The sequence below is a fragment of the Lingula anatina genome, chromosome 10 (genome assembly GCF_051362555.1).
Source record: "Lingula anatina isolate TDL-2025a chromosome 10, LinAna3.0, whole genome shotgun sequence".
In the NCBI taxonomy this organism is placed as follows: Eukaryota; Metazoa; Brachiopoda; class Lingulata; order Lingulida; family Lingulidae; genus Lingula; species Lingula anatina.
The window spans coordinates 7,910,097-7,934,655 of NC_141776.1; the positions used below are offsets into that span (position 1 = coordinate 7,910,097).

General features: G+C 37.7%; 1 protein-coding gene across 6 annotated transcripts in view; it reads right to left on the bottom strand.

The window, feature by feature from the left end:
• Nucleotides 1–24,152, bottom strand: part of LOC106169289 (disks large homolog 1) — an 87,398-nt gene extending 63,246 nt beyond the window's left edge. For 5 of the 6 annotated variants that reach the window (XM_086998102.1, XM_086998101.1, XM_086998100.1 and 2 more), the window contains exons 1-3: nucleotides 23,878–24,152; nucleotides 12,997–13,128; nucleotides 8,676–8,806 (exon numbers count right to left, since the gene is read on the bottom strand). In XM_086998102.1, the coding sequence (XP_086854228.1) occupies nucleotides 8,676–8,806; nucleotides 12,997–13,128; nucleotides 23,878–23,896 (282 nt within the window). In that variant the 5' untranslated portion in view covers nucleotides 23,897–24,152. Of the gene's footprint in view, nucleotides 1–2,882; nucleotides 3,411–8,675; nucleotides 8,807–12,996; nucleotides 13,129–23,877 lie in introns of those variants that run through there. The other variant, XM_086998103.1, reaches the window with a different exon arrangement.
• Nucleotides 24,153–24,559: the final 407 nt, after the last annotated feature.

Consider the following 24,559-nt stretch of genomic DNA (forward strand, 5'->3'; position numbering starts at 1 on the left):
CAGTAATCTAGTGAGACTCCCCACAGGGATAGATCGATCTAAAAATCTATGGAAATAGGGTGTAAGTTAACAGTTTAAACCTACGGAGCTTTGTTAGTATCATATTAACTTTCTTCTATTTTCATTTAAGTTTTATTTTATGGAATTTTCACCGCGGTGAAAATTATTTCTACCGCGGTGAAGATTATTTCTACCGCGGTGAAAATAATTTTCACCACGGTGAAAATAATTTACACCGCGGTGGGAATTAATTTTCACCACGGTGGAAAATAATTTTCACCGCGGTGGTAATTCCTGGCCATCTCGGCCCGGGTGATGAATTGGTAATGAGAACCTTACATTTGCCAGATTCCGTCACGGTGCATGCTACTGTTACATACACACAAGGTTGGTGGATCTGTTCGTGGGGCCACTGCCGTTAACTTAAGTTTCCCATCTATATTTACCACCTATATATATATAATTAAAGTCCCGCTTGCAGTTTTATGCAAAGGGAATCCCATTGTTATTACTAAATACTTAACGTTATTTTTGGACAATGTATTTTTAAATATTTTTTGTGATGTGTTTCTTAGATCTTATCTTAATAGATGTAATCTCGGTTTCTTCGGAAAGGTTTCTTTCTACCAATATTCCCGATAATACGCAAGTTATTATAAAGGGAAAAGCCACGTACAACATTGAAGCATTTCGGTGATTTTTAATCTATTCGAATACTGCCCGCTTCCTCCAGATTCCTGGGATGATTGGCACATAGACGGTTAAACCGCGTGCATGTGCATGTGCTTGTCTTTATCAACGTCCTTTCCAGACATCTGGTAAATGTTAGATTCGTATAACCTACATGTATGCATTACCCGGGCCGAGATGGCCAGGAATTACCACCGCGGTGAAAATTATTTTCCACCCCGGTGTAAATTGTTTTCCACCGCGGTGTAAATTATTTTTCACCACGGTGAAAATAATTTTCACCGCGGTGAAAATTCCATAACATAAAACTTAAATGAAAATAAAAAAAAGTTAATCTGATACTAACAAAGCTCCGTATAAACCCCCTCCCCACATCCGTCTATCCATCCCCATCCCTAAACACTCTCTCTCTCTCTCTCTCTCTCTCTCTTTCACACACACACACACACACACACACACACACACACTCTAAGACATTTTACATCTAATTCAGGAAGGAAGACTCAAACGTACAAGCACTAAAATCCACCACAGCATGGGCTGCCATGTGTGCTACTGGTCTTGACCTAGTTTTCACCGCAGTCAACCCACACCCTCCATGTAAAGTGAGCACGAGACACAGATTAAGACATTCCTTGAACAAGGTCAAGCAAGCAGAGAGCTGCTGTCTTAATAATAGAAAATAGATCATGCAAGCAGGGTGTCAACTCTTAGGTAGAAAATGAGCATCGGACACCTGCTGTGTATTTTTCCCAGGCTAAGCTAGACCACCTTTCAAGCCATCATTTCATAATTACCACTTCTTTATTTTGACTAGTTTTTACATTTTGATATGTTTTAGACTAACAAGTTTAAAGCATGTAAATAAAGAGGACAGTAGCTAGAGAGAGAGAACAGATCTCCACCAAAATTTTTTCTAGATGTGGTCTATAATTTGATCCAATGACTTATGCTGACCCAAATTCCTGAGAGCTGTTCTGGCCAACAGGCTGTTTATTCAAGATTTTCTGTTAAATCTCTGCCAGCCAAAAGATTCTTTACCACTGCTTAATATTGGGCTGGCATACTATAAGGGCCTGATGATTGTGGTGGGACGCATGTGTGTGTGCACGCACATGCTTAGGGGCAGAGCACACAATATCTTCCGTGTAAACACCTGTTCCATTCTGTACATATATATTAACCTAAATAGCTGGGAGTTTGCAAAGCATGACAAGCTGCCAACTCAGGTATGAAAACCATTCCAGGAGGCGTTCACCTTTATCCTCCCTCAACCAGCTTCTACAGGGATCTTAACATGCCTGGTTACTATAGGGGTTGCTAACCTCCATCAACCCCCCCCCCCCCCCCCCCCCCCCACCTCAACCAACTTGTACAGAGATCTTTACATGCCTAGTCAAATTGAATCAAAACGAATCAAACTGAACTTGCCAGGTCTGCTGATATCCACAAGGTGTACCATAAAAAAAATTAAGGCAAACAATGTCTTGCACACACACCCCCCTCCACCAAATCAGTGACCCTCTTTTCACCCTCCTGTTTCATTAATATCTCCTGTCTACACAAGTTATCCAGCCACCTTGAACTTCATCCTCCCCATTGTTCCCTTCCAACAAGTGCACAAATATTGTGGTTATCAATCCGATGATCTCTACACACATTCAATGGCAACCGACCTCGACTGTCAATCATGTAGATCAACACCAAGATTATCACTTTACTAGTACCATAGTACAACTTTTAATACAAGTGTTATCATGTAGTCCTTTGTGGTGAACTGCCCTTTTTTATGCCCCCTCTTAATTTCATCTTCTTTACAGCTTGTCACCTCGTAAAACTTAACCACTATTAAATTTAGCAGGTCAGGTGAGGCAGTGCCTAGGATTGCAAAGTCTGCCCACTTCCTGGTAAGAAACAGATGACATCACACTCTTTGAATGGTTTTCACCCTAATCTAACTCATTTACACTTTTCATAGGCATCCTAATTTGAAAAATGACCCACTTTTTTGTCTCCACTTCTCAGGTCGTCTTCTCCATGTGTATAAAAGCAGTCAAGAAAACAACTTAACTTTGGTAAAATTAACATGTTTTGCTAAATCACCCCCGCCCCCCACCAAAGAAGACAGATAATAAAAAGTGGCATGCATACCAGCACCCCTCTCTCACGTCCACCCTGCTTTATCAACTCACCTTCTTCGCCTTCTTAGATCTGAACGGTCCACACCACAGTGACATGTTGAAGAAGTAAACCAACTTATTCCAAGTAATTTAGACACAGAACATATCCTCAAAACTGAGCTCCAGTAAAAAGTGTCCTTTTCAGGACCAGTGAAATCACAGCAGTAATTAGAGGGAGCTATGGAGGCTGACAGCCTGGAGAGCCCGGCCTGGGTACAAAGTGCTCTAACCGACAGTCTAATCCAAGGCAGACAAATATTTGCCCACTAGTCGTATGGCTATGCGGCACAGCTGATAAGTGCAAGTTAAAACCAGGTCACAATATTACAACGACCGCTGTGCCGTGATAAGTGCCGTGCTTTGTGGTGTCGTCAATGCCGCGGGTAGATCACAGGTAGTGAAGTCTGTACAGTTAGCCTGTCTCTAGCACTGCCTGGAGAACGTGATGACCCAGTTATTGCTTCCTTATGCCACTACTACTGCTCAGGTGACTCAGGTGTCAGACAGGAAGCTGATGATGTCATCACTGTCAACACTCTAGATCTCTTTATGCTAAAGAGCTCATCAAGGGAAGACACAGCCACAGCTGGAACAACAGGTACACATACAGAGCCAACTGGCTACCTTGCTTGTCAAGAATGCTTTCAGAAATATGGCTTCCGTGGACAAAATGTTAATATTAATGAATTATGTTCATGCCTATTACAAAGAAGGGTCGTAGTCTGGCTCAGCTAAATAAAGTCTAATCATTTTCAAGACAAAAACTTAACACCTAGCACTTGATATAAAACTAACGTGGAGTACAATATTCAATAAAACATCTTTGGTCTGGTTTATTGAAACCCAGCAAATCCAAGTTCATTCATTTATCATGAGATTGGGGAATTGTAAACTACATTCATGGCAACAGCAGTCTTGAATGCTATCCAACCCATTGTTCTGTGGACTCTGCCTCATATTCTAAGAGAACAAATGATGTTGATCTTTCCCTGCTTCATGTATCACGCAAACAAACAGCATTGTCTGGGGACCCGGTTGTTTCCCTGTTATGTTAATATGCTATCTGATGGCGCCAATAGTGTACTGTCAGCTGCTGACCTCTAGTGGCAAATATTCTGATAAAGCTGACCTACCTTCCTGCCATCTTTTGTACAAATGTGTAACTACAGACAGTTGAATTTGAAGACATCCAATTATGTATAATTTTTAATTTTTAACCAGGACAACTTTGTATCCATCAAATTACAAATGCTAATACTATTCAGAAGCATTCAGAACTATTAAACAATTCGAATAAAGCAGTAGCAATATGTATGGTATATTAATGTGTTACATAATCTTAAACACCTGTAGTAAGAATAGAAAATCTTTATCTGATTTAGAAAGTAAATCAGTCATATTGAAAATAGGTACTTATTATGGCAACTTATAAAAGTTGTGTGGTACTATGTTGGCTACTTAGGGCAAAATAGTGACCTTGTCTGATTATGCTTTTTTTTTTTTAAGTTGGTACACAATGAATATCAAATCTGCCCTTTCTTCTTTTGTTGGCTTCTTTTTCACACACACACACACACAAACACACACACACACACACACATACACATACACACACACGATATGAGATAAAACATCTCCCTTCTGGGCATACCATAGATCCCTTAGGCAGATACTACAGCTCTCTAAATAAGGAACTACTGATTCACACTACCCATCAACATTTACTTCGGGAGGCAGGTGAAGTTTAGAGCTTAACATAATGCAATAAACCCATTTCAGCATTTTTTTTCCTTGTCTCTAAAGGTAGCAGATGTCTGTAAGACTCAAGACTGCATTAAGAGCCATAAGACAAATGAAAAAAAAAAGGTATAACTTAGACCCCATTCCCATAGACACCAATGTCAGTCTATGTTGGGAACTCTGTGGGAACTCTTGCTGAATGCAATCAGTTTAATACATATCTTCCTGGCTTGAAAGAGAATACAAAAAAGCTGGTGATTATATGAGCATGTTCGAAACGAAAGGTGTGTCTTCAGTTAAGCTGATTACACTCAGCGACAGCCCCCGCAGAGTTGGATTAATATACGTTGATGGCTGGTGTTTATGGGAATGGAGTCTTACATTTCACCTAGTTCTGTAAGCATGATGCATTTTACAAGGTTGAACTTGTGGAAGAAATGCTTGATTGCAACTTTCATCTACATCATTGTGCCTACTGACCTCTGCTGAACTCAGCAATTAAGATGAGATCATGTCAGTGGATTGCAAGCAAGGGACATTTTGATCTCATTATCATTATTATTATTACTATTTTATTATTTTTATTTTATTATTATTATTTTTTTTTTTTTTAGTTGTTATAAAAGCAGCTCCAGCAATCACCCCCCCCCCCCCCCACCTCTATTTTTAAAGAACTCATCAGTCATTAATTCTTTAAAGAGAAGGTTTTGATTTTGCCTGTTGATGTTCTTGGAAATGAAAAATGTCAACACTGAACAGAGGATCCCACAAAATATCCAGGAAATCCATGACCCATATCAAATACAAATTTGACACAAATAAAAAAAAAATTATGTAGTATTTCTTTTTGACCCATCAAAAATGAAGTTTTACATTTGGCTAACATTTATAAACTAGGGTGAGACCAATACAGAATGTAATCCTACAATTTAACACAAACAATATCTATATGGATTTTAGTCAGTTCATCTATCTTGGTAGAAATCCACTTTTTTTTTTTTTTTCACCTTCAAGTTCTCTGGATAAGTGAGATCATGGTCTGCAGTGACAGCTGAAAACTCAACTTTTTAAATTAAAAAATAAATATTCACACATGTTGTTTTCATGGTTAACATTTTATGAATTATTAATAGCTGGATGTATCTAAATCCACATAAAACGAACAAAAAGCAATAAACAAATACGCATCAGTCACAAATGCAGCATTTTACGATTTATTCACAAAGTTAAATACACAGCATCATACAAGTGCAGTATAAGCTTTTCAAACTGAGCAACAAATGGGGGAAGGTGGGGGGGGGGGCAGGAGAGTAACCAATTCAAGGTTTATAAATACCAAATCAAATTTATAAAGACAAAATATTACATCTCAAACACAGTAGAAAGAATAAATAAAAATGTCATTCGTTTTATTTGCTATCAAATATCTTTCCAATGAGGAAAAATCATACTGGAGTGAAAAATTTTATTTTATATCAAATTAAAACTTTTGAAAACTGATGATAGTTCATTATTTGACAGCACTTTCATTTCTTTTTTTAACTGTCTCCCAATTGATCTCCTTACTAACTAATTTCTGGGGTCATGCATCCTGAACTGGTCTAATTTGTGTTACACACTGTCGGGGTAAATCTAACTGCCCTGTGGGTTTCAGACTTTACGAAAGGCGTCGGACCGTCGGACATGCCTGGCAAATTTCGTCTCGGTCCGATAAAAAATCCTGTATCGTCGGACCTTATGTCCGGCGAGTTTTCAAACTGGCTGGGCATGTGTTAATATAAGGAATACGTTGTTGTTTCTTTTCTGGACGATATATTTTACTTCATTCGAAAAGAGAGACGGGGTGAAAATCTTGGGGAGTTCCCAGCTAATTATACATAATTTATTAACCTCAGTTTCACTCACAAATACTATTTTGTGACTGGCTGAGGTTGGGGAATTCCTGAATGATGTAATGCACAGTCTCGTTTTCGTTGTCGTAATACCCTACACAACAAAATGGCCGCAACACATGTGCTCGTGCTATTTGCGTTTTTACAGACTTGATCCTCTGTTTCTTCATTATCAGTCGTACACAGTACTCATGGATAAGCCTTTTGCTTAGAAAATGACGTTGTTGAACTTTAAACATTTCGTTGGTGCAAAGCGTGGCAAAAATGAAAACGAAGTGAGGAAGAGAAACGAAGTTTAATAAAATTGGAAAGAAGGTAGGCCCTGGAGGACTTATGATCTGTAGGAGAGGAAAATAGTGTGTGCCGAGCGTCGGGAGTACTAAAGTTATCATTTTGATCAATAGCAACATAAATGTTACAGCTTTATTACGGGTTCTTAAGTTATGGAACATATGTATACGTATTTGCATGTACCGTTCATCACGAGTTGGAGAAAGTGCACATGAACTTGATGAAAGCTCGCAGTTTGAGTTTCTTTTTATAAAAAAAAAAGAAATAAAATGAAGAAGGAACTTAGACTCGGACTGGACAGTCTCTGTCAAAGCTTCAATTGGATGAAAGAGACTGTCTTACTGTGCTGTTTCAAAATGCATATGTTATTGCCAAATCAACGTGTAAAATGGTTATTTGATTAACAGACGTTTTTATGGACATACATTTGATATTACTAGCTACACATTCTTCATACTTGTAATGTTTTAAGTCCTTGTGTCATTCCACAGCATCTTTTTCATTAAATAAAAAACTTGTCTTGCAAGTAATTTTTTGCCTATTTTTTTTTTTTTTTTTTTTTTTACTTTTCTACAAATAAATATATATCAAAAAATTGATATTTGATTTAATGTCAATGATTTAAAACATTAGAAAAAACACATGAAAACACGAATAATGGTTTATATTTCTATTTTTTTACTTCGGTCTGACAGATTTTGTTTCGGTCTGACAAAATTTTCAGGCTTGTCAGACCGAATGTCTGACAGATTTTTTGGCCTTTCGTAAAGTCTGGGGTTTCCTTAGAAAAATCATCATAAAACTGGAACCACTAGTCAGAGCATAGCTAAAATATATTCTGAAAGCTTTTTTCAAGATGAAGTTTTATACCTAATTAGTAAGTCTCTAACCAGTGCAAGGTTTCTTAAATCTTCACTCAAAAATAATTTTTTTATGTAAAATGTTAGCAACTGTTTGAAAAAATATAGCACCATCATAAATTTTGCCTCATTGCTCAATTTTAAAGGCTTTGTGTGAATACAGGCCTAAAATAGATATAAAACATTAAGAAGGGTTTTTAAATACCATTGCTTTCACAGAAGTACTGCAAATATCATCTTGAGTGCAGCAAGGTTCTTATTTAACGTGTCCCGTCTTACGTGTCCCAACCTCCTCCATCCTATACCTGGTTCACTCAGATTCCAATAACTTTTAAACAAAATATAGCTATTTTCATGCAGTTTTTTTTTTTATTCTGAAGGTAGACAAAATGCTAAAATCTGATACCAAGAAAGTCATGGTTTATACTGCAACACATAGTGACGTAGTGCAAAAGAAAAAAAATATTTCAGTTTATGTACTATCACCAGGATACTAGCAAACCAGTTCAGGACGCATGACTATTGTACCCCTTGTAGCCTACTAGTATTTGAATACTCATCAAGTTTTTAAACAGAATTGATTCCTTTATTTTTTTCAACCATGTGGAATTTTTCGGTAATGAGCTTGGAAAATGGCAATAACTATCTCAAATTATCTTAAACAAGATTACCCTTACACAGTTGACTGAGCCCTTCCATACAATTATCTAACAGGAGCAAAATATTTTCATTTCCGCCGAAAAAAAAAAGCCTCATATTTTGTTTGCTGCATTCGGGTATTAATTAATTGGCTAATATGCATGTGGCTTCCACATTCACAGAAAGTAATACCTACTGTTGGGCCACATATTCTATAGCACTTGTACATTAACCACTTCTTCAAATCATTAATTAATTTACTGTTTGGTAATTTAAAAGTCACAACACTGTTAAGAAGCCACAGATACGAGAAATTACATTGCTGTACTAGTACTTCCATCAAAATAGGTGTTAAAACGTACGGTTTACTTTGCTGTACTTACATCGAGATAGGTGTTATTGGAGAGAGGCGGCGAAGACTCCCACTTTGAGGCTACCTGGAGTGTCTCTAGTGTCTTCTGGTGGACAGATTTCCCATCATCCAGCAGGGTCGACTCATAAAACTCCTGGATATCTGAAATAATAATGATAATAATAATAATAATAATAATAATATTAAATTGATGAATAAACTAGAGGATCAGAGAGGCGATACCGCCTCCGAATATTGTACCACCAGCTGGAGCAAGCGCATTTGTATAGACCCCCACATACACAAAATAAGGGACACAGCCACCAGTCTTTTGCTTGACAAGCTGTAAAAATGCAATCAACAAGAATTTTCAAAATATGCAAAAAAAATATATATAACTTAAAATGGTACAATCAAAGTTAAGTTCATCAAAAGGTAGGTCAAAGGTCAATTTCACAGTAAGATTGCCAGTATATGACTTCCTATTCAAGTTCAATAGTAACAATGGACCTATCTCTGCCAGTTTGGGAGATAAAAGGGAAGCAAAATTTGCAAAGTTCAGTTCATGGTGAAAAGTAGGTCAAAGGACAATTTCAAGGTCACGTTAAGATTGCCAGTATATGACTTCCTATTAAAGTTCAATAGTAACTATGGACCTATCTCTGCCAGTTTTTGAGATAAAAGGGAAGCAAAATTTGCAAAGATCAGTTCATGGTGAAAAGTAGGTCATAGGTCAATTTCAAGGTCACATTTAGATTGCCAGTGTATGACTTCCTATCAATGTTCAATAGTAACTATGGACCTATCTCTGCCAGATTTGGAGATAAAAGGGCAGCAAAATTTGCAAAGTTCAGTTCATGGTGAAAAGTAGGTCAAAGGTCAATTTCAAGGTCACATTTGGATTGCCAGTATATGACTTCCTATTCAAGTTCAATAGTAACTATGGACCTATCTCTGCCAGTTTTGGAGATAAAAGGGCAGCAAAATTTGCAAAGGTTAGTTCATGGTGAAAAGTAGGTCAAAGGTCAATTTCAAGGTCACATTTAGATTGCCAGTATATGACTTCCCATTCAAGTTCAATAGTAACTATGGACCTATCTCTGCCAGTTTTGGAGATAAAAGGGAAACAAAATTTGCAAAGGTTAGTTCATGGTGAAAAGAAGGTCAAAGGTCAATTTCAAGGTCACATTTAGATTGCCAGTATATGACTTCCCATTCAACTTCAATAGTAACTATGGACCTATCTCTGCCAGTTTTGGAGATAAAAGGGACGCAAAATGTACAAAGTTCAGTTCATGGTGAAAAGTAGGTCAAAGGTCAATTTTAAGGTCACATGTAGATTGCCAGTATATGACTTCCTATTCAAGTTCAATAGTAGCTATGGACCTATCTCTGCCAGTTTTGGAGATAAAAGGGAAACAAAATTTGCAAAGTTCAGTTCATGGTGAAAAGTAGGTCAAAGGTCAATTTTAAGGTCACATTTAGATTGCCAGTATATGACTTCCTTTTCAACTTCAATAGTAACTATGGACCTATCTCTGCCAGTTTTGGAGATATAAGGGACTAAATGGTATAATTTTGGAGTTACCATAATGTGCCATAAATTTCCTACAGAAAAAATTAATTAAGATAAAGAAAAGGTCATTTTGGTCAAAATTCTTGAAATGGGAGGTGCTTTGAAGTTCCAGATGTTCAAATTTGATGAAATAATGTCATTTTTGACCACAAGTTGTCTGCTTTGCCAAGCCCACACATTTTGCTTTCACCACCAGTATATGACTTTTTGATAAAGCGTAACTCGAAAACCGTATGGAATACAAAAAAACGGAGACCACCCCCAGTGTTGGGCTTTACATGCTCTACAAAATGCAAAAAAGAATGGGTGTCTAGCATTAACGGTTCCCGAATTAGAGACAATTTTCAGTTTTGATATCTTATGGCCGCTGCTCCCGTGAAAATGCACCGATTGACCCCAAATTCACGGAGATGAAAGATGACCCGAAGGGTAACACTTTCCATTAATATTATTAGTTAAGTCTGTGTGGTGTCTGAATAAGAGCGCAAAAAAATTTTTTTTCGGCAAAAATTTTGTTTTTTTGAAAATTTTGGCCCGTTTGACCTTGAAATAAAGGTCAAAGGTCAATTCCAAGGGCATATTTGAAATCTACACATATGACTTTTGGAAAGCTGTCTGTAGAAATTTTTCCCATAATTCCTTCCGTAGGGGAGATAATTAGCATTTAATTTTGCCATTTTTGGACAAGGGTGCATTGCAATGATTGCCACACCTAGACCCCAATACCGACAAAGCCCAAATTTTACGTGGAACGAGTTGAGATTATAGGTGACCTAAATCCAAGAGATGGGTATGGAGGCCCTTACCGTCTAGGAGGAGAAGCGGTAACGGTGACTTGGCGGCGGAGCCGCAGGAGCCGGCGGAGCCGCAGGAGCCGGCGGAGCCGGCGGAACATACGGGTCGGGACTAAAACCATGAGTACCGCCAGCGCCTACGCTGGTGGTACAATAAAGCCACCACCACCACCCCTCCCCCACAAACAGATTTGTTAAAGAGTCTTCAAACTGGTTAACCTTTTGTATGTCACCTGTAAGATAATCTTACAGATAGAAGAAAAATCAATAATGCCATGCACACCCAAAAGCAGAATCTGAATATTTCTATACGATTTTGACACCTTTTTCTTAATGCTGGCAGTAGGTGTAAATCACCCTTTATAATTAAATTAAACACAAATAAGAAAGTTTCTACAGTATTTTTTCTTTTTTGTATTTGGTTCATTTGGCTAAAATCACTGTCATTTCTTAATTGAACCCTCCAGCTAAATCACCAGTTTCAGTCTCGTTTCTTGGTCAAAACCATCTCTCTCTCTCTCTCTCCACTATGAAACCACAAAGTCATTCCAAACCTGAAGGACCGACAGATCCTCCATTTTCTTAGATCTTTCTCCTTAAAACAAGCACAGCAACTGCAGATCATTTAAGTACATTTCATTAGTTAACCTCCATATTACCGCTGTCAGTAATGAAATTATCAGAGGGCAATCAAATAAAACTGCTACACTGGCGATAAGAATGGAAAAGTTATTGAGCCAATGTGATATCAATATTGGCAGTCCCAAATCACAGAGGAAGGGTCCATCATCTCCCTTCTGGCTTTGTGTTCGTTTTTCTTTGTATCAATAGCAAGGTGTAAGAGCAGAAGGAGAGTAAATACAGCACAAGCCGTGTTCACACCCAATGTACGGGAATGTTCTGTCCTTATCGTATTGCATTTATAATATGGCTTTGGCTTTAAGGCAGTACTCTCCTCCCACCTTCTCTCGCAAAACAATTTTCATCTAGCTGTCTATCCTATGGTTCCCAAAGACATCACACTGCTACCCTGTACCTCTATCACAAACATTTCTCATGAACTCGTATAGACTTATTAATATTTTTAATATGTACTCATATACACTTATTAATATTTTTAATATGTCCTGGTATACACTTATTAATATTTTTAATATATACTGGTATATACTTACTAATATTTTAAATATGTACTGGTACTAGTATTCACTTACTAATACTTTATCTATTTCTCCAAGGAAATCAGACACTTTACACACCTCTTTTATAAATTTCTCTCCCCCCCCCCCCTCCTTTACTACTATTTATATTTCTCCTGCCTGTCCTCTTACTGATCCAGTCACCCTCCCCCACCACATAGACACACAAACACATTTACATTTTCCCTCCATGGCCTCCTATCCCCTCTCCTCACTCTCCATCCCTTCCCCCCCCCCCCCCTCATTCCCACACCCACCCCAGGGCTGACCCCCCTGCCATATGTCATCTCTGACCTTATCTCTCACTCAATAAACATTTCAATGAGGCTGGGTAGATCCACTTTAAGCTGAGGCCTCCATTATGTGTAATTGTATTACTGGTAATCAGGTTGGAGAGATACACAGCCTCCAAGTTCCTGAGAAACTGCTGTGCTTCAAGCACGGGGAAGTGACTCCAGCATTTCTATTTATATCTATTTAATAATCACTGAAACAAAGGTTTTTGGAGAATGTTTCCATTTGCATTTTTTGAATTCTTTAAAACTTTATGTATGTACATGAAGGAGCACATTATGTGCATGTTCTTGTTGTAACACATTCAGAACAGCAGACCAATAGATCCGTGGATCAAATATGGCAGACCAGCATGAATGCTTGTTGCATAATCCCCACAGGGAATCTATTCAGTGTCTAGTCAGGAATTAGGCATTAAGCATTTTGGTGGGCAGTCATATTTGATCCGTGGATCTGTTAGTCTGCTGTTCTAAATGGGTTCTTACTCACCCAGCAAGGCCTGGAAGAGTCGACTCTTGAAGATCCTGATGACACGTTCAATGGCGGTGCGTAGTGGACCATCGCTGGGTTTACTCAACTTCTTGTGATATTCCTCTAACAGTTCTAATGCCCGGTGGGCATCTGAAACACAGCAAAATATTTCTTTCATTCATATACAAAAAAAAAAAACTTACTATAAATGCCCCTAACAGTGAAAACTTACTGATCATAACTTTCTTTGCATTATTAGGAGGAAAGGGGAGGAAGGGATATCTGAAGTGAGAAGTCACATATGTAACAGAAGAAGAGTATTGGGCAACTTAAAATAAACTTTTTACTGACTATAGTTTAAAACATGATGAAATAATCAAACCATGCACAGATAATGGAGCAAAAGAGGGAGGGGGTCGGGGTAGCTGGGGTAGCGCTAGTAATTTTTTTTCGCTTAGCTATATCACCACATTTTTGTCAATTTGTTATCAAAATGGTTATAATTTGGCTAAAACATGTCAAATCAAGCCCTTCTTCTTTAGTTTTAGCATTTGGCTATATTCGCGAGTGTTAGCGCTACCCCAGGGTAGGAACTTGGAGTGAACCTCATCTCAATCAGACACTCGATTTTTCAAATCTTCACAAGACCAAATGAGGCAAACAGCAGTCACTTTTAACCAGATAATATGATTCATGGCTTTTCATATTCCACAGAATAGTATGTCCTGACAACATGGACCTTCTGGCTTATGTCAGAAGATACTGGCAACTGTTGACAGGAATCTATTGATCCACTTTCTATTCCCATCAACAACTGTCTGCCAGACCCAGAGATTAATTCTCATTAATAAATACATCGATATTATATAAATATAAATCAAAGTTCTTGAATGCTGTTTTTAGTCTTATCTTGAAAAAAACTCTCTTTCATTCCCTCTCTCTTTATCTTTCATATATACTCTCTCTCTCTCTTTTTATATCTCTGTCTCACAGTTTATCTCTCTCTCTCTCTCTCTCTCTCTCTCTCTCTCTCACACACACACACACACACACAAAAGCACACAGTGCCTGATGCAACCTATAAAAACTAGAGGATCAGAGAGGCGATACCGCCTCCGAATATTGTACCACCAGCTGCAGCAAGCGCATTCGTATAGACCCCCACATACACAAAATAAGGGACACAGCCACCAGTTTTGTGCTTGACAAGCTGTAAAAATGCAATCAACAAGAATTTTTAAACTTTTGCAAAAAATATATATGGTACAATCAAATTTAAGTTCTTCGTAAGATAGGTCAAGGGTCAATTTCAAGGTCACAGTAAATTGCCAGTATATGACTTCCTATTCAAGTTCAAGAGTAACTATGGACCTATCTCTGCCAGTTTTGAAGACAAAAGGAAAGCAAAATTTGCAAAGTTCAGTTCATGGTGAAAAGTAGGTCAAAGGTCAATTTTAAGGTCACATTTAGATTGCCAGTATATGACTTCCTATTCAAGTTCAATAGTAACTATGGACCTATCTCTGCCAGTTTTGGAGATAAAAGGGAAGAAAAATTTGCAAAATTCAGTTCATGGTGAAAAGTAGGTCAAAGGTCAATTTCAAGGTCACATTTAGATTGCCAGTATATGACTTCCTATTCAAGTTCAATAGTAACTACGGACCTATCTCTGCCAGTTTTGGAGATAAAAGGAAAGCAAAATTTGCAAAGTTCAATTCATGGTGAAAAGTAGGTCAAAGGTCAATTTTAAGGTCACATATAGATTGCCAGTATATGACTTCCTATTCAAGTTCAATAGTAACTACGGACCTATCTCTGCCAGTTTTAGAGATAAAAGGAAAGCAAAATTTGCAAAGTTCAATTCATGGTGAAAAGTAGGTCAAAGGTCAATTTTAAGGTCACATATAGATTGCCAGTATATGACTTCCTATTCCAGTTCAATAGTAACTACGGACCTATCTCTGCCAGTTTTGGAGATAAAAGGGAAGAAAAATTTGCAAAATTCAGTTCATGGTGAAAAGTAGGTCAAAGGTCAATTTCAAGGTCACATTTAGATTGCCAGTATATGACTTCCTATTCAAATTCAATAGTAACTACGGACCTATCTCTGCCAGTTTTGGAGATAAAAGGAAAGCAAAATTTGCAAAGTTCAATTCATGGTGAAAAGTAGGTCAAAGGTCAATTTCAAGGTCACATTTAGATTGCCAGTATATGACTTTCTATTCAAGTTCAAGAGTAACTATGGACCTATCTCTGCCAGTTTTGGAGACAAAAGGAAAGCAAAATTTGCAAAGTTCAGTTCATGGTGAAAAGTAGGTCAAAGGTCAATTTTAAGGTCACATTTAGATTGCCAGTATATGACTTCCTATTCAAGTTCAATAGTAACTATGGACCTATCTCTGCCAGTTTTGGAGATAAAAGGGAAGCAAAATTTGCAAAGTTCAGTTCATGGTGAAAAGTAGGTCAAAGGTCAATTTTAAGGTCACAGAAAGATTGCCAGTATATGACTTCCTATTCAAGTTCAATAGTAACAACGGACCTATCTCTGCCAGTTTTGGAGATAAAAGGAAAGCAAAATTTGCAAAGTTCAATTCATGGTGAAAAGTAGGTCAAAGGTCAATTTTAAGGTCACATATAGATTGCCAGTATATGACTTCCTATTCAATTTCAATAGTAACTACGGACCTATCTCTGCCAGTTTTGGAGATAAATGGAAAGCAAAATTTGCAAAGTTCAATTCATGGTGAAAAGTAGGTCAAAGGTCAATTTTAAGGTCACATATAGATTGCCAGTATATGACTTCCTATTCAAGTTCAATAGTAACTACGGACCTATCTCTGCCAGTTTTGGAGATAAAAGGAAAGCAAAATTTGCAAAGTTCAATTCATGGTGAAAAGTAGGTCAAAGGTCAATTTCAAGGTCACATTTAGATTGCCAGTATATGACTTTCTATTCAAGTTCAATAGTAACTACAGACCTATCTCAGCCAGTTTTGGAGATAAAAGAAAAGCAAAATTTGCAAAATTCAGTTCATGGTGTAAAGTAGGTCAAAGGTCAATTTTAAGGTCACATTTAGATTGCCAGTATATGACTTCCTATTCAAGTTCAATAGTAACTATGGACCTATCTCTGCCAGTTTTGGAGATAAAAGGAAAGCAAAATTTGCAAAGTTCAGTTCATGGTGAAAAGTAGGTCAAAGGTCAATTTTAAGATCACATATAGATTGCCAGTATATGACTTCCTATTCAAGTTCAATAGTAACTATGGACCTATCTCTGCCAGTTTTGGAGATAAAAGGAAAGCAAAATTTGCAAAGTTCAATTCATGGTGAAAAGTAGGTCAAAGGTCAATTTTAAGGTCACCTATAGATTGCCAGTATATGACTTCCTATTCAAGTTCAATAGTAACTACGGACCTATCTCTGCCAGTTTTGGAGATAAAAGGAAAGCAAAATTTGCAAAGTTCAATTCATGGTGAAAAGTAGGTCAAAGGTCAATTTCAAGGTCACATTTAGATTGCCAGTATATGACTTTCTATTCAAGTTCAATAGTAACTACGGACCTATCTCTGCCAGTTTTGGAGATAAAAGGGAAGCAAAATTTGCAAAGTTCAGTTCATGGTGAAAAGTAGGTCAAACGTCAATTTTAAGGTCACAGAAAGATAGCCAGTATATGACTTCCTATTCAACTTCAATAGTAACTATGGACCTATCTCTGCCAGTTTTGGAGATATAAGGGACTAAATGTTATAATTTTGGAGTTACCATAATATGCCTTAAATTTCGTACAGAAAAAATTAATTAAAATAAAGAAAATGTCATTTTGGTCAAAATTCTTGAAATGGGAGGTGCTCTGAAGTTTCAGAAGTTCAAATTTGATGAAATAATGTCATTTTTGACCACAAGTTGTCTGCTTTTCCAAGCCTAATGTTTTATTTTTCCAGAGTTCAAAATTTATTATCCATTACCGTACTGCACATTTTGCTTTTACCACCAATATGTACTTTTTGATACAGCGTAACTCAAAAACCGTATGGAATACAAAAAAACCGAGACCACCTTCAGTGTTGGGCTTTACATGCTCTACAAAATGCAAAAAAGAATGGGTCTCTAGCATTAACGGTTCCCGAATTAGAGACAGTTTTCAGTTTCGGTATCTTATGGCCGCTACTCCCGTGAAAATGCACCGATTGACCCCAAATTCATGGAGATGAAAGATGACCTGAAGGGTAACACTTTCCAATAATATTATTGGTTAAGTCTGTGTAGTGTCTGAATAACAGGGCAAAAAATTTTTTTTTCGTAAAAAATTTCATTTTTTGGAAAATTTTGGCCCATTTGACCTTGAAGTAAAGGTCAAAGGTCAAATCCAAGGGTATATTTGAAATCTACACATATGACTTTTGGAAAGCCGTCTATAGAAATTTTTCCCATAACTCCTTCCGTAGGGTAGATAATTAGCATTTAATTTTGCCATTTTTAGACAAGGGTGGTGTTTTACCTGTCCAGAGTGCCACACCCAGACCCCAATACCAACAAAGCCCAAATTTTACGTGGAACCAGTTGAGATTATAGGTGACCTAAATCCATGAGATGGGTACGGGGGCCCTTACCGTCTAGGAGGAGAAGCGGTAACGGTAGCCATCCGGCAGAGCCGGCGGAGCCGGCGGAGCTGGCGGAGCCGGCGGAACGATCCGGACGGGACCGAAACCATGTGTACCGCCAGCGCTAACGCTGGTGGTACAATAATACATCATTTCAAATGCACCATGAAGTCTGTAGCTAAGACATTTAAGATGTGTTCACCTACATTTCAATTAAAAAACAGCGCAGCAATCAAGTGCACTAGCATCGAAGATTGTGAAAAGGCCTCTTCTTCAATTACAGTGCAAAACTAATTTGAGGCATGTAACACTGCTGTGAAGAGTGATACAATTGTGTCGAGGAAAAGTATCTGTTGCTAAGCGATTAATGCTGGCAATTTATTGCCTCGAGCTTCCCGTTGTCATTATCATGTGAGAGTAACGTTACCTGCAGAACAACATGGTGGCTTGATTGGGAAGTTGAAAGGGGACGCACATCAGCTAAGAAAATTAGAAACACTATATATTTTCTATATTTGGCAATCTTTAATTGACCACAGTACTTGTACCCCACTACTAGTGGAGAGAGAGAGAGAGAGAGAGAGAGAGAGCAGAGTGAAAAGGGAGAGAGGCGGAGAGCATGATGTAGTAAGAAGAAAAGGGCATTATCTTTTTTTTTTTTTGTTTGCACACACTACACAGCACTCTCTCTCTCTCTCTGACCTTTCCACATGCCAGCTATCAGGACAGATAGTGAATCCAAGTCATATTGTGTGAAGTAAGGTCAAGTTAGATAGCAAAGGTGCCCCACATAGGCTTCTATATATACTAGTAAGCTACTAGCCTAGTGTGCAATTTTGCTGTGACATCCAAATGTAAAACATTCACATACCTTTTCTGTATTTTCCAGTAGATGTGTACAAAGGCATGTATATGCACGCACAGTTACACACACACACACACACACACACACACACACACACACACACGTACATGATGCACCAGCAATGATATACATACGTACATGCATGCAGACAATGACACACACACACACACATATATACACAAGTATGGCACATACATTTTGCACGTGTACATTATCACATTCATGCACACGCACACACACACATGCACACACACATACAAACTGACACGCATGTATACAGTGAGCTTTGAGAACTCTATGAAACTCTGGACAGGTAAAACACCACATGTACTACACTGATAGTAGACGAAGCTTTGAGAACTCTATGAAACTCTGGACAGGTAAAACACCACATGTACTACACTGATAGTAGACAAAGCTTTGAGAACTCTATGAAACTCTGGACAGGTAAAACACCACATGTACTACACTGATAGTAGACGAAGCTTTGAGAACTCTATGACACTCTGGACAGGTAAAACACCACATGTACTACACTGATAGTAGAGTGAGCTTTGAGAACTCTATGAAAACTCTGGACAGGTAAAACACCACATGTACATTTTGATAGTAGAGGAAGCTTTCAGAATTCTCTTAAACTCCATGTATTCAAAACCACTCCTTACACAATCCCTATCCCTGGGGTTTCCAGACTTCTTGGGTTTGAAAGAGATTGTATATTTTGGTTACAGATCCTATAAGATACCATTGATCTAGCACTGCTGTGAGGAGCTGGTCTGCAACATGTTTGCTGCTGGAACATGGCAGGCTCCAACTGCTACACATAAATCTAGACAGATCTAAAGACTTACTTAGGATTTTCTGATGCTATATTTAACTATTATTTCTCTCATTTACTGTAAGTATCAAAAATGAAATGTAAAACAACTATAAATATTATTATTATCACATTTTTAATTATTTTAAAAGACTGATAACTACTTTATTGTTGGACCTTTACTGATGGCCTATGGGTAGACATAGAAATACTTGCTGTGAATATGATGACTTCTTCTAGATTAATTATCATTTTTATAGACATGTTAAAATACTATTACTAAATGTCAGAATATTTCAATACTGACAATTAAATTATTTAAGAAAATGTATAAATATATATCATACTTTTTGAAAAAAAAACAACAACAACAACAACACAATTTAGCCAGCTGAGTCTTTTTAGAACTTCCAGAAGTTTAAACAATTCAACAAGCTCAGGTTAGGGCAATATCAGGTACACTATCACTTTTGGGCTTATACAAAACCTCTTCAGTTCTCCCTAGATATTGCAGTGTTTGACCCATTATTAATAAAGTTATATCAAAGCACACAGACACACACTATTTGAATCTGAAGTTGTTTTGTGAAGCAAGACACAGCATTATTCTCTGTTCAGTGTGTATGCAGTCATTGATATGACTCCCAGCAAGCAAACACATCAGAGGACAAATTATTGGGTGAACATCATTTACTACTCTAACTATTGTAATGGTTCATTTAACAAGGGCTGCACTTCAATTGATTCATTAAACTAGGCTACTTTATTCATTAAACTAGGGTAGCCCCTTCATTTGTTTAATGTATTTCCCCTTAATTTGCTTTCTCCCCCCCCCCAATTTTTTTTTTTTTTTTTTTTTTTGCTTCATCCTCAAGTTAATTTTTTAACAGAACAGTACAAAAATTAGACTAGCACGAGCTACATGGCAGAGCAAATGTGCTCTATATTTATGATAAAGATTATTTCCTTTGGTTTGTATGAGATTCATACTTCTCAATAACTACATTGTAAACAACTCACAGAAATATATTTACTAGTAAATTCCAATTTGCCACCAAAACAGCTGTTTTGCAATTATTCTGGAATCTGTGCTTGCCATCAGACCATGTGGACCTTCATAGATGGCTATATCTCCATCATAATCTCTTAAGACATTATTACAAAAAAAAAAGAAAAACATTTAAAAAACCTGGTCTGACTTTGAATTTCAGAATAGATTCATTAACCATTGGTGACCGTGAGTATGGAGAAATTGTCATTTACACCAGATTAATCTGGTTTTTGACCAAACAAACAGTTGCAAGATTCCTTTAATACAGAACAATTTATCTATAATCTTATTTTTTCCATACAGTAATTTGGCAAAAAATAAAAAAAAAATCAATCCAGTTGAGGCAAAAACTGTGACAGCCAATGTAAAAGAGGACTTCCCAAAATTGTTTGATTTTGCACATGAAATCTGAAGCCCTTGGTTTCAGAGAATTTTCATTATGGTCATTCATCCAATTCTCAATTAGAACCCATTTCTGGAAATGTTAACTTTACAGTTAGTTACACAATGAAAGGTTAAATCAAGCTGGTTAAAATGATCCAGAAATGGCTCTGAACTAAAGACTGCATGGAACCAATATCCAGTTCTTGCCAAAAATCGTCAGCCAAGCAAGCAAAGCAGTAGATAGTTTGCCCTAAAAAAGCACATACTAGTGTGTGTGTGTGTGTGTGTGTGTGTGTGTGTCTGATATGGCAGTGAGGATAGACCTCCACCTAGCACTGAGATATTGTGGTGCTCATTGAGGGCACAATATCACGATCACTGGCCCTAATGCCCAAATGGATCCCAATGGTGATCTTAATCATCACTACTATGGCAACAGGCAGGACAACAAATATCTCCCACCCAGGAAAAAGCGTGAAACTTAACACAACCACTATTAACAGGCAGGAAAACGTACTGTCACAATTTATTCAATCACCATGGCAAGAGGCAGAACAATTCTCTTCGTCCCAGAACAAGGTGTGAAACTTAATCACTATGGCAACAAGCAGGACAAAAATTTCCTCCCTCCTACAATAAAGTGTGACAATCCACTCAATCACTATGGCAACAGGCAGGACAACAATTTCCCCCCTCACACAATAAAGTGTGACAATCACTATGGCAACAGGAGAGATAACAATTCTCTCCATCAAAAAACAAAGTGTCCCACTAAACTCAATCACTGTCCCAGGACATACTGTCACACTTAATTTAGTCACTATGGCAACTGGTGGGACAACGATTCTCTCCATATCAGTATGTGGTGTCCCATTTAATTCACTCACTATGGCAGCAGGTGGGACAAAATTCTCTGCGTCCTAAGGCACAGTGTGTTATTACTATGGCAACATGAGGGACAACAATGTGACTAGATTGGTACAATGTAGCCTTTGGAGACTGTATGTCTAAATTAAATGGTCACAACTGATCATGATAAGACATTCTTCTTAGGTCACTTTGACCTCTGTGTACATTTTAGAATGTTCATATGTTTATCAGCATTATGAAGTCTCACTTTCCAGTCTCCTAGTTTAATAAAATGTTAAGTCCTCTTTTCATTATACTTCATTAACTTTTGTGGATCTCATACAAGTTTTATAATTCTTCTAAGATACTAGTATATTCTTCCTGAAAGACAGTGACTATTTCTATAAACCTGTCTTCATTTAAAATGTTTCTCTTTCTCACATCCACTTGATTTTTTTATTTAATTTCCCACAGAGAAAGTTCAAATCCATTTACATTAGATGGTTACTTTTATTTGTTTCATTTATCTTTTTTAGTGTGTGTGTGTGTGTGTGTGTTGGGGGGGGGGGTCATAAAATCTTCTTAAAGTCTTTCTTCCTGGTCAGCTAAAGACATCTGACTTGAAGTAGTATTACACCTCATATTTTAAAGCAGGCTTGTACAGTACTTAAATCTCTCTTATGATTTCTGATATCACAACTGTGAACTAGTACTGATAAAACCATTCCCACAAATAGTTGCATGCCAGCTGGCACATTAAAGAAAAAATCCATTTCTTTATGTTTCACAAAGCAGTTGGTCACTGAGCACAACAGAAAGGTCACTCCATTAATTTAATGCCTATACTGGACACACACACACACACACACACAAGCACACACACACACACACACACACACACACACACACTAACACACATACACACAAAGACAGCCTAAATAATCTTCTTCATGTGTGAATGTAAATGTCCTGTCGTTCCTCATTCAAATGTAATGGTACCTTCAAGTTAAATGTATAAAGTATATCTACAATGTACCTGTTTAATGTGCACCTACAGCTGAAGGGTAAACTGATCGGCAACATACAGGTGTCTGTGTCATGATGTGACCCAGTTTGTCCCTCAGTAGCGTAAATAAATGCAGGCATGCATACTTAAGCGGGATCCCACTGCCAACTGTCATGCAAGACAGATCCAAATTCCTCTCTCTCTCTCTCTTCCTTTTGCTCACACGGGTTAAAACGGCTTAACCAAGTCCTTGATCAAATTACAAAAGGAGATTCATGGCATTATAAAGAAAAGGTGTGAAATACACATCTTGAGACTTGATGAAGTTTTACCCAAAGGCACGAATACACCAATACATGTTTACTCAGCAACATGCACACAGATGAATCCAGATTAACATATTTACATACACATAACCAAGCATGCACTAATGCACACGCACACTCACACACACACGCACACACATGCACAGAGAGAGAGAGAGAGAGCCTTACTCGTAATCAGAAACACACATCCACAAATATATATATATATATATATATATATATATATATATATATATATATATATATATTGCCAAGCATACATGCATGGCGTACATATACCCAAGCATGGACGCACGTATTAAGTATGCAAATGAGCACACACACACACACAAACACATACACACACTGTGAGAGAGACATGTACTAGTACATACAGACACAGCTGACACTGGGTAGACATTTCTAAGTGGCAGTATCTGGGAACCCTGTACATAATTCCCAACCTTCTGTTGCAACACTGCCAACAATTAAGCTCAAGTATTGATCAGCGGAAGATGTGTTGACAGTTAACTTGGACTAGTCACTGCACATAGCCGCTTTTACTTCCCAGGTGAAATACTTTCCCAGGAGCAATGTGCACAACTCAACTAAGCACAGCAACATAAGACAGGTGTGCTTTCATCACCTGTGCCACAACTGTTTAGACCGTAAACATCTGACAGCGGCTTTTAGGAGATTTTATAACATTACCAAGGAGACGACTCAAGCAAGTTCAATACGATAAAAACGCTTTAACAAACTCCACATCACATTGACGACAGATGTCACATTAACAGTGTTACTAGCGAAGAAAATATTTCAAGTTACAGTTCATTATTATTTGTTATTACGGACCAAAGCGTTAATAACATTAACGGTCTGTAGACTGTGTTTCAAATGGAAGCATTAAGCAAATATATCATGGAAGTCAATGAGACATTTCAACCTCCTGACATAACCTGAAGTGAAAGTTAACCTGTCCGACCACAATGTCAACACGACAGTGCAGGCGGCACTCACCTTGGCGTCTCACAGGCATCGCGATCACAATTTCTACTTCTCTCTATCCACCGGCTGTGCTCACACCCACTTTGGAATCACCCCTCTCAATTAAAATCTGGGCGTCGGAAATTTGTGAAAAAATCCTCAGATATTCTCCTTGCGTAAGCCGACAAGGCACGGCTAGAGATCGTTGTTCCTGATTCTCAGATTCTGAGAAATCTACGCCGACATTCAACTGCCTCTGTATCCACTAAGAGGTGTTTTGTTCTGTCCAATATGGCGGCTGTTTGAAAACGATGAGTGTCACGTGACCGAGGGATCATCAATTATATCCAAGTCCCCAGCGACCTGCTGCTGTCGTTTCCGATCTGTTATCAATTTATTAAGAAATATAAAGCGCATGCTGCAAAACAAAGTGCAAAGCTGTATTTTTATAGATGCAAACTGGGTGAAAAAAATTTGCGATCGTCACCAGTATAAACTTTACACACATACATAGGCCTATACCGTAGGTGCATTTGTATTTAATTTTTTTCATTCGCAAATTGATGCTCTAAATAAATGACTGAATTTATAATAGGTGGATAGCTAAATGAGTGATAAAAAATGAATTTATTAATTTAAAAAGCGTAGGCCTGTGCATGAATTGCAGGTATCCGCGCGTCGAGAGAGAGAGAGAGTGTGTAAAATGTATCTGAAG